The sequence below is a fragment of the Leptonychotes weddellii genome, chromosome 4 (genome assembly GCF_054177405.1).
Source record: "Leptonychotes weddellii isolate Sample4059 chromosome 4, ASM5417740v2, whole genome shotgun sequence".
Classification (NCBI taxonomy): Eukaryota; Metazoa; Chordata; class Mammalia; order Carnivora; family Phocidae; genus Leptonychotes; species Leptonychotes weddellii.
Window position 1 is genome coordinate 95309046 of NC_138372.1, and position 10632 is coordinate 95319677.

The 10632-nt window shown below is 46.1% G+C and overlaps 1 protein-coding gene across 3 annotated transcripts in view; it reads left to right on the forward strand.

The window, feature by feature from the left end:
• PSMD4 (proteasome 26S subunit ubiquitin receptor, non-ATPase 4) overlaps positions 1-3201 on the forward strand; it is a 10222-nt gene extending 7021 nt beyond the window's left edge. Inside the window, exons 3-10 of one of the 3 annotated variants that reach the window (XM_006728364.3) lie at positions 128-242; positions 623-709; positions 939-1007; positions 1165-1380; positions 1769-1877; positions 2041-2172; positions 2257-2324; positions 2912-3201. In XM_006728364.3, coding sequence (XP_006728427.1) covers positions 128-242; positions 623-709; positions 939-1007; positions 1165-1380; positions 1769-1877; positions 2041-2172; positions 2257-2324; positions 2912-3082 — 967 coding nt within the window. In that variant the 3' untranslated portion in view covers positions 3083-3201. The remainder of the gene's footprint in view (positions 1-127; positions 243-622; positions 710-938; positions 1008-1164; positions 1381-1768; positions 1878-2040; positions 2173-2256; positions 2325-2911) is intronic. The other 2 variants (XM_031041112.2, XM_081815892.1) reach the window with 2 other exon arrangements.
• The last annotated feature ends 7431 nt before the right edge of the window (positions 3202-10632 follow it).

Genomic DNA, 10632 nt, shown 5'->3' on the forward strand with positions numbered 1-10632 from the left:
GTTCCCTGCTGTGTCTCTCTCTGTCAAATAAATAAAATCGTAAAAAAAAAAAAAATGAGTCAAACACAGGTTCAGAGGCACTTGTGTCCTGACCTGAAATCATAGAAACCCTTTCCCTACATCCCAGTGACTGTGAAGTGCTGACCACACTCACCCCTGACACCGGCCGCATTCTTTCCAAGCTCCACACTGTCCAACCCAAGGGCAAGATCACCTTCTGCACTGGCATCCGCGTGGCCCATGTGAGTCCTACTGGATCCCTTTGATTGTTCCCCCTTGCTCTGAGGTTCTGTCCCCAACGTTCATTTCTTCCCTGGAATGTTGAGCTAGAACCAGAGCAGGGATAGAGAGGTGACCCAGAGAAAGGAGTAGAAAGGCTATGGTGGGATGAATTCCAGGACTGATGATGGTGGTGAAGGAAAAGACCTTTGGAATTAAGACTTAGACCCTCTTCCTTGTCTACACAGAGGCAAAGCAGGGAGGGAAGGGTGGAGGAGCGGTTAGCCCTTGTGTGAACACGACAGTGGACTTCAGCATAGAAACCATAAGAAAAGCAGCAGAGTGACAGAGGAGAGCTAAGTGATTCCTCTGGCTGACTGAGAACTTGCTCTCCCTTTACAAGCTGGCTCTGAAGCACCGACAGGGCAAGAATCACAAGATGCGCATCATTGCCTTTGTGGGAAGCCCCGTGGAGGACAACGAGAAGGATGTGAGTCCAGGTGACAGCCAGGGAATGTGGAAATGGGGCTTCTTGGACTTTAGGAGAGCCTGCCAGAGGCATTGGGTTCATCGTTTTGGGGAAAGGTGGATATGCAGAACTCAGTGTTTCTGTTGGGGGGCCTTGGGGAGGTTAACCGATTTCTGTATGCTTTTGTGAGGTGTGTCATTTCCCCTCATGGTATGGAACAGATTTCCTCATTTCTCTTCCCTCTTCCTAGCTGGTGAAACTGGCTAAACGTCTCAAGAAGGAAAAAGTAAATGTTGACATTATCAATTTTGGGGAAGAGGTGAGTAAGGACGGGTTGGGGGGCATGGACTCGATATGGTTATAAGCAGAACAGTCCTTACCCAGAGGAGTGCTTGCACTGTGAGAGAGGAACTGACATGGCAGAGGAGGGGGAGCAAGACGGGAAGGAGAGCCTCCTGTGTTCTTCCCTCCCCCAGGAGGTGAACACAGAAAAGCTGACAGCCTTTGTAAACACATTGAATGGCAAAGATGGAACTGGTTCTCATCTGGTGACAGTGCCCCCTGGGCCCAGCTTGGCCGACGCCCTCATCAGTTCTCCGATTCTAGCTGGTGAAGGTGGTGCCATGCTGGGTCTTGGTGCCAGTGACTTTGAATTCGGAGTGGATCCCAGTGCTGATCCTGAGCTGGCCCTGGTGAGCAAATGTTGACCTCAGACTCCAAGGGTCCTCCTTTCCTCTTATACTGAGGACCCACGTACCCCATAGCGTCTCTAGGCCTAAACCGTCCTGAACACCCTCGCTCATTTTCCCAGACTCCCTTTGGTCCCTTTTCCCCTTAATTCTCTGTGATCTCTAGGGGCACCAATGTCAGACTGTCTTGTTCCGTTCTCCTGATTAAACCCCAGTCTTCTCCCAAGTCCTTCCTTTTTCCCTATATCAACTCTTACCTCCCCAGGTTCTTCCCCATGTGCATAAACCAGAAGCTGCCCCTTTATGTCCCCTTCCCACCCCTCAACTGACTTCCCCAAGTGCCTGCAAGGAGGGAGGGCAGAACATCTGACCTTGCCCTGCGCTTTGCCAGGCCCTCCGTGTCTCCATGGAAGAGCAGCGGCAGCGGCAGGAGGAGGAGGCCCGGCGGGCAGCTGCAGCCTCTGCGGCTGAGGCGGGGATTGCTACAGCTGGGGCTGAAGGTGAGGGATGGGGCCGGGGGTACCCCGTGGAGCGGGGCGTAGACGCCGGCGTAGCGGTGGGGAGGCCTGGCAGCCCGGGAATATAGGGACTGGGGGAGCAGTTTGGGGGCGGGCCTGTGTGGAACATGGCACCAATTCTGCTCTGCCGCTCTCCTTTTTCCAGATTCAGACGACGCTCTGCTGAAGATGACCATCAGCCAGCAGGAGTTTGGCCGCACCGGGCTCCCTGACCTAAGCAGTATGACCGAGGAGGAGCAGATCGCTTATGCCATGCAGATGTCCCTGCAGGGTGCAGGTGAGCCAGGGCCTGGGAAGCAGTGCTCAGGCAGAGGGATTGGGTAGGGAAATGGAGCTCAACAAACTGACCTCTTTTCCTCAGAGTTTGGCCAGGCAGAATCAGCTGACATCGATGCCAATTCTGCCATGGACACATCTGAGCCCGCCAAGGTGAGGGCCAGTGTTGACTCCCCACCCCCGTCACGTATCAAGTCCCCTGGCGTTCAGGTCCTTAGCCCTCTAGGCCTGGAACCATTCTTCAGGGTTTCATAGATGAGCTTTTTGAGGAGCAGAGGGAAAGAAACACCTAGATCTACATTTCTTGTTTGTAAACCTTGCTAAGGCAATAGAATGAACACAGGCCGGGTTGGATTAAGTGTCCTGAGGTTCTATAATTTTCCTTCTTGGTGGGAGCAGTCTAGACTGGTGTATAGGATATTGTCTTCCCAGGAGGGTGAAAGAGGGTCTAAGGCAAAGAAAAAGGAGTGGGTGTCTGACAGTAAGAAACCTGACCATGATGGCATCTGTTTTTATCCTGTATGCTCAGGAAGCAAAATCCCAGTTTCTCTGTTTGGTCACTAATGAATGTGTGAGTTGGTACCATACAGAGGCACTGGGTATTTTCCTGAATTGTCCTTTCTACCCTCGGCCAGAGGCGGCCCCACCCCCAGACAGTCAGGTGGAGAGAGGGGCTCAGGCAGCAGTGCGCTTCCCAGATGAGCCAGCCCCTGCCCTGAGCCCACACTGCCCTTTTCCAGGAGGAGGATGATTATGACGTGATGCAGGACCCCGAGTTCCTTCAGAGTGTCCTGGAGAACCTTCCAGGCGTGGATCCCAACAATGAAGCTATTCGAAATGCCATGGGGTCCCTGGCCTCGCAGGCCAACAAGGATGGCAAGAAGGACAAGAAGGAGGAGGACAAGAAATGAGACTGGGGGCAGGGGTGCCTGAGGCGCTCAAGAGGCCGCATAGCGTGGGCGGGATGTAGGGGTAGATACAGTATCTGTAACCAGGACAACCTGAATAAAGCTTGGCAGCTTTTGTTTTTCTTTTGCTTCCAATAGTGGTAGCTCTCAGTGTGACAGAGGGGAGGAGTGCCTGGCATGAGAGTGTTCCCTGTTGAGTCCTCGGTGTCTCCAGCACCTGGCCTCTAAATTCTGACCTGCTCCCCTTCCTTCCGTCCCCAAGGCAGTCTCTCCTGACACTTCTTTTTTTTTGTCTTAGATTTTATTTATTTATAAAATTATTTATAAAATATATAAATATAAAATATTTATATTTTATTTATTATATATAATTATATATATTATATATATATTTTATTTATTTATAGAGACACAGCGAGAGAGGGAACACAAGCAGGGGGAGTGGGAGAGGGAGAAGCAGGCTTCCCGCGGAGCAGGGAGCCCGATGCGGGGCTCGATCCCAGGACCCTGGGATCAGGACCTGAGCTGAAGGCAGCCGCTTAACGACTGAGCCACCCAGGCGCCCCTCTCCTGACACTTCTGCCCTGGGGCTGTGTCCCTGTCTCATGAAGAGGAGCTTTGCTGAGGGTCAGTTTTGGGTAGGCTCTGGGGCCACAGGGGTGAGTTGAAAACAGTACTGGCCTTGAGGCGCCTGGCCAGCTCAGTTGGAAGAGCACACGACTCTTGATCTTGGGGTTGTGAGTTTGAGCCCCACGTTGGGTGTAGAGATTACTGTAAACACATACATACATACGAACAATACTGGCCTTTGGGGACCCCAGAGTCCAGGGCAGGGCCAGCCTGGAAATGAGTGATTACACATGTCTGATAAGTGCCCAAGGGGGCATGAACAAGACCCTGTGGAAACAAGAGAAAGGGCCAAACCCTCACAGCCTCTAGGAAGGCTCCTGGGGGGTAGCATTTGAGTCCTGTAACAGGGTGAAACGTTCATCAGCCAACAGGGAAGAGATGCGGGTGTTTCCAGTCAATAGGAACAAGTATGTGCTCATGGCACAGAGGCACTTGGGAGGGGTTGAGTAGCTCAGAGACTGGTTGGGCAAGTGGCACGAGATGGGAAAATAGGCAGCATTCAAAACACTGAAGATCAGGGATCCTTGAGGCCTTTCACAAGGTGCGGTCTATGAAGCCACAAGATAAACGTGTATCTGAATGCAAACGTGCAAACCCACATTTAGAAGAGGGTTTTCTTACAGGGTGTAGAATAGAATGCAAAATTCACATAATCCCACAGCAACTTACTGAATGGGAGAAGATATTTGCAAATGATATATCTGGTGAGGGGTTAATATCCAAAATATATAAAGAACTTCTACAACCCAACAATAACAATAATTGCCTAAACAATGGGCAGAGGACCTGATAGACATTTTTCCAAAGAAAACATAGAAACGGCCGACACATGAAAAGATGCTCAACACCAGTCATCAGGGAAATGCAAATCAAAGTGCAAATCGCCTTACACCAGTCAGAACGGCCAGTATCAAAAAGATAAAAATTAACAAGTATTGACAAGGATGTGAGGAAAGGGAACCCCTGTGTACTATGGGTGGGAATGTTGGTGCCATTGTGGAAAACAGATTGGAGTTTCCTCAAAAAATTAAAAAATAGAAATACCATACAATCTAGTAATTCCACTACTGGGTATTTACCCAGAGAACACAGAAGTACTTGCTTAGAAAGATGTGCACAACTCTAACATTATTTATAATAACCAAGATAATGGAAGCAACCCGTGTCCATCAGTAGATAATGGACAAAGAGAATAGATATATCTATATATAGAGAGAGATTTGTATCTATATATATAGGTATATTTAGGTATCTATGCACGCACGCACAAACACACTGGAATATCACTCAGCCATTAAAAAAGGATGGGATCGTGTCATTTGCAGCAACATGGATGGACCTAGAAGGTATAAGTGATATAAAACGGAAAAAGACAAATATGGTTTCACTTATATGTGGATCTTAAAAAAGGAACAAACACCAAAAAAGCAAAAATAATCCCATAAATACAGAAAACAAACTGGTGGTTGCCAGAGGGGAGGGGGGTTGGGGGTGAGTAAAATGAGTGAAGGAGAATGGGAGACACAGGCTTGCATTACGGAATGAGTAAGTTATAAGGATGAAAGGCACAGCGTAGGGAATATAGTCATTGGTATTGTAATAATAGTGTTGTATGGTGACAGATGGGAGGCTACCTTAGTGGTGAGCACAGAATAAAGCCTTATGGAATCACTATGTTGTATACCTGAAACTAATGTAACATTGTGTATCAACTATACTTCAATTTTAAAAAATCACATTATCCTCTTGTCTACTATATTTATTTTTTTAAAAGATTTTATTTATTTATTTGACAGAGACACAGCAAAAGAGGGAACACAAGCAGGGGGAGTGGGAGAGGGAGAAGCAGGCTTCCTGCTGAGCCGGGAGCCCGATGTGGGGCTCGATCCCAGGACCCCAGGATCATGACCTGAGCTAAAGGCAGACGCTTAACGACTGAGCCACCCAGACACCCCTTGTTTACTATATTTAAAGAGGTAATTAATATTTGACATAAAATAACATATATAAATCATGAAGCATAACAACAAAATGAACATATCATCTGCACTCAGTTTAAGAGCTAGAATATTCCAGGGGTGCCTGGGTGGCTCAGTCGGTTAAGCTTCTGCCTTTGGCTCAGTTCATGATCCCAAGGCCCTGGGATCAAGCCCTGTGTCGGGCTTCCTGCTCAGCGGGCAGTCTGCTTCTCCCTCTCGCTCATGCTCTCTCTCTCAAATAAATAAATAAAATCTTTAAAAAAGGAACTAGAATATTCCTAATGCCACATACCTATGTGTGTCTTCTTGAACTCACTTTTATGTCCTCAGAGATAGCTATATTTTTTAAGGATTGTATTAATTTTAGGGATGCGTGCCTGGGTGGCTCAGTCGATAGGCGTCTGCCTTCAGCTCAGGTCATGATCCCAGGGTCCTGGGATTGAGTCCCGCATCGGGCTCCCTGCTCCGCGGGAAGCCTGCTTCTCCCTCGACCACTCCCCCTGCTTTTGTTCTTGCTCTCGCTGTGTCTCTCTCTGTCAAATGAATAAAATCTTAAAAAAAAAAAAAGGATTTTATTTTAGAGAGAGAGCTTGCAAGCAGGGGGAGGGGCAGAGGCAGAGAGAATCTCAAGCAGACTGCACTGGGTGTGGAACCCAACATGGGGCTTGAGTTCACAACCCTGAGATCATCACCTGAGACTGTTAAAGAGTCGAATGCCCCACTGACTGAGCCACCCAGGTGCCCCCTCCTCAGAGATAACTAATTTATTTTATTTATTTATTTGACAGCACAAGCAGGGGGAGCGAAAGGCAGAGGGAGAGGGAGAAGCAGGTTCTCGCTGAGCAGGGAGCCCGATGCGGGGCTTGAGCCCGGGACCCTGAGATCATGACCTGAGCCAAAGGCAGCTGCTTAACAACTGAGCCACCCAGGTGCCCCTCAGAGATAACTATTATCTAGAATTTTACGTTTTACCGTTTTTACCCTTCACAGTTTTCTCATATACAGATAGCTGAACAGAATTTGTGAGTGTTGCTTGTTTTTGAGTTTTATAAAAAATAGTTTTATACCGTGAGACTTCTGGAACTTTTTTTTTTTTTAAGTAGCCTCCACGTCCAGCATGGAGCCCACCACTGCACCTGAACTCATGACCCTGTGATCAAGACCTGAGCCAAGGGGCACCTTGGTGGCTTATTCATTAAGCGGCTGCCTTTGGCTCAGGTCATGATCCCAGGGTCCTGGGGTCGAGCCCCGCATCGGGCTCCCTGCTCAGCAGGAAGCCTGCTTCTCCCTCTCCCACTCCTCCTGCTTGTATTCCCTCTCTCGCTGTGTCTCTCTCTGTCAAATAAATAAAATCTTTAAAAAAAAAAAAAAGAAATTCAGTATTCTATCTAGAATTTATTTTTGCATACATTAGAATAGGAATCCAATTTCAATTTTTATTTACTTATTTATTATTTATCTTTGTCTTTTTTTTTTTTTTAAGTAGGCTCCATGCCCAGCATAGAGCCCAACATAGGGCTTGAACTCATGACCCTGAGATCAAGGTCTGAGCTGAGTTCAAGGGATAGATGCTTAGCTGACTGAGTCATCCAGGTGCCCCCCAGTTTCAATTTTTAAGTATGGACAACCATTTGTTACAGCATTTTTTATTGAAAAATTCCACCTTCCTCCAGTGACCTGCATTATTACTTCTGCCTGGGCCAAGATTCCATGAGTTTTGTTTCTAGTATCCCAAAATCAGACCTTAAAGTCTGAATATAAACAAGATTCAACAAAAAGAAGCTAGAAAACCTACTTTGTGCTTACATTATTTTCATGTTGGATAAGTTCCATTTCTGAATAATGAATTTGTCGGTACTTGTCTCTAAATTTGGGGGGAGACTGCTATTTTTTTAATCAAATATTACTTGAAAGAAATGGCCCATCATCAAGTCCTGTAAATCTTACTGGTGTTGGTTATAAAGGTATTGGTCACTTTCCTGGGCGTGGGTGTGGTTCCCCAAACAAAATCCTGTTCTGGCAGAGCCCATCCATCAAGTAATGACAGGACCTGTGTGTCAGTCTTCTGACCCTCTGTAGGTCAACTGGATGATGTCAGTGTCCATGAGGATGACTCAGCCAACACCATGGCCTCTTCCAATTCATCAACACACATTCGTTCTGTGATCATCATTGAAGTTCATTCTTTCACACTTATGGCTACACCCTGGATCATGTCCTCCTTAAGTAATGCTCCCTGCTGAAGTCAAATATTCACTTGGTCCATAAACCCCTATCTTTTCAGCTCTCCTACTTTGATATTCTCTGTACACTTTTCAACAGTAAGGTGAAAAATGGGTATAAGTCCTTGGGCAGTTCCACTTTAGGAATTTAAATAATCAGAGAAGGGGTGCCTGGGTGGCTCAGTCGGTTAAGCGTCTGCCTTCGGCTCAGGTCATGATCCCAGGGTGCTGGGATCGAGCCCCACATCGGGCTCTCCGCTCTGCGGAAAGCCTGCTTCTCCCTCTCCCACTCCCCCCACTTGTGTTCCCCCTCTCTCTGTGTCTCTCTCTGTCAAATAAATAAATCTTTTAAAAAAAAAAATAATAATCAGAGAAGTACCAAAGATTTATGTATAAGGGTGTTCAAGAATTGGAAACAACCTAAAATCCAACAATTATGTTACGTTTATGGACTAATGCGTTATCAATAAATTTATTTTGGAAGACTATTGGATACATGACTATAATATTGGCAAATGCTTATCTAACATAATGTGCCAGAGACTATTTTAAATGTTTTATGTGTTTTAAATTATTTAGTTTTCACAACAGTCCTGGTCTACTCCCCCATCACTGTGAGGTAGCTGTAGCATTATTAATCCTATTTGATAAATAAGGAAACTGAAACCCTGCAAAACCAGGTAACTTCCTCTACAATGATGATTCTCACAGTGTGATCCGCAAACCCCTGGGCATCCCCAAGACACTTTCAGGGGGGTTGTGAGGTCAAAACTATTTCCATAATAATACTAGGACGTCATTTGCCTCTTCCACTGTGGTGGGATTTGCACCGATGCAAAGACAATGAGGGGAAACTGCTGGTGCCTTAGCACAAATCCAAGTCAATAGCACCAAACTATACTGCTAATCATGGTATTCTTCACCCCCACGGCCTCATGGTTTAAAAAAAAACCGACAAAAAACGTAATGGTGAAGCAGTAAAACATACTAGTTTTATTTCATCTCAACCCTTGAGTGCACATCTTTAATATTTTCTGAGGCAAAGTGGGAAATACACGGAGCACTTTTGCCACAGGCTGGAACTCAACGGCTGTCTTGAGGAAAAGTCCTTGAGCAACTGTTTGAGTTGTGAGATGAAGTAGCCACTATTTTCGCAGAACATTTTTACAGAAAAGAACAACTGCCAGACAAGCTATGGTTATTTAGACTTAGGTATTTAGCAAACATTTTCCCCCCAAAAGAATAAATGAAAGGGAGCCTTGCTTCAAGACAAACAACAGTTTTTGTTGTCAGTGAAAATTTGAGCTCTCAAGTGAAATTTTGGAAAATTAGTATGTGCCATTCTCAAAAATGTTTTTAAGATTTTATTTTTTTTAAAAACGATTTTATTTTTAAACAAATTTAAAAAGATTTTGTTTGTTTATTTGAGAGACAGCAAGAGAGAGAGAGAGAGTGCACATGAGCAAGGGGAGGGGCAGAAGGAGAGGGAGACACAGACTCCCCACTGAGGAGGGAGCCTGATGCGGAACTAGATCCCAGGACCCCAGGATAATGACCTGAGCCGAAGGCAAACGCTTAACCAACTGAGCTACCCAGGCACCTTAAAAGATTGTATTTTTAAGTAATCTCTACACCCAATGTGGGACTCCAATTTACAACCTCAAGATTGAGTCGCACACTCTTGGGGTGCCTGGGTGTGGCACAGTTGGTTAAGCATCGGATTCTTGGTTTCCACTTAGGTTGTGATCTCAGGGTCATGAGATCAAGCCCTGAGTTGGGCTCTGCGCTCAGTGCAGAGTCTGCTTAAGACTCTCTCTCCCTGGGCGCCTGGGTGGCTCAGATGGTTAAGTGTCTGCCTTCGGCTCAGGTCATGATCCCAGGGTCCTGGGATTGAGTCCTGCATCGGGCTCCCTGCTCCTTGGGAGCCTGCTTCTCTCTCTCTCTCTCTGTCTCTCATGAATAAATAAATAAAATCTTAAAAAAAAAAATAAAAGACTCTCTCTCCCTGAGAACCCCCCCCCTCAAAATCAATAAAAACAAGTCAACACCCTGACGTATATTAGTGAAACTTGCAAGTCTCGGAGACAAAGAGAAAATCCTGAAAGCAGCTTGGGACAAGAGGTCGGTAACCTACAAGGGTAGAAACATTAGATTGACAACAGACCTATCCAAGAGACCTGGCAGGCCAGAAAGGACTGGCATGATATATTCAGGGTGTTAAGTGAGAAAACTATGCAGCCAAGAATACTTTAGTCAGTTAAGATGTCATCCAAAATAGAAGGAAAGATTAAAAAAAAACTTCCAGGACAAACAGCAACTAAGAGAATTTGTGATCACCAGACCAGCCCTACAAGAAATATAAAAGGAATCCTTTAAGGGAAGAGAGGGTCCAAAAGTAACATAGACCAGAAAGGAACAGAACAATATACAGAAACAGTGACATTACAGGTAATACAATGGCACTAAATTCATATCTTTCAATAGTTACCCTGAATGTAAATGGGTTAATGCCCCAATCAAAAGACACAGGGTAGGGGTGCCTGGGTGGCTCAGTTGTTAAGTGTCTGCCTTCGGCTCAGGTCATGATCCCAGAGTCCTGGGATCGAGCCCCGCATTGGGCTCCCTGCTCCTCAGGAAGCCTGTTTCTTCCTCTTCCACTCCCCCTGCTTGTGTTCCCTCTCTTGCTGAACTCTCTGTCAAATAAATAAAATCTTTAAAAACA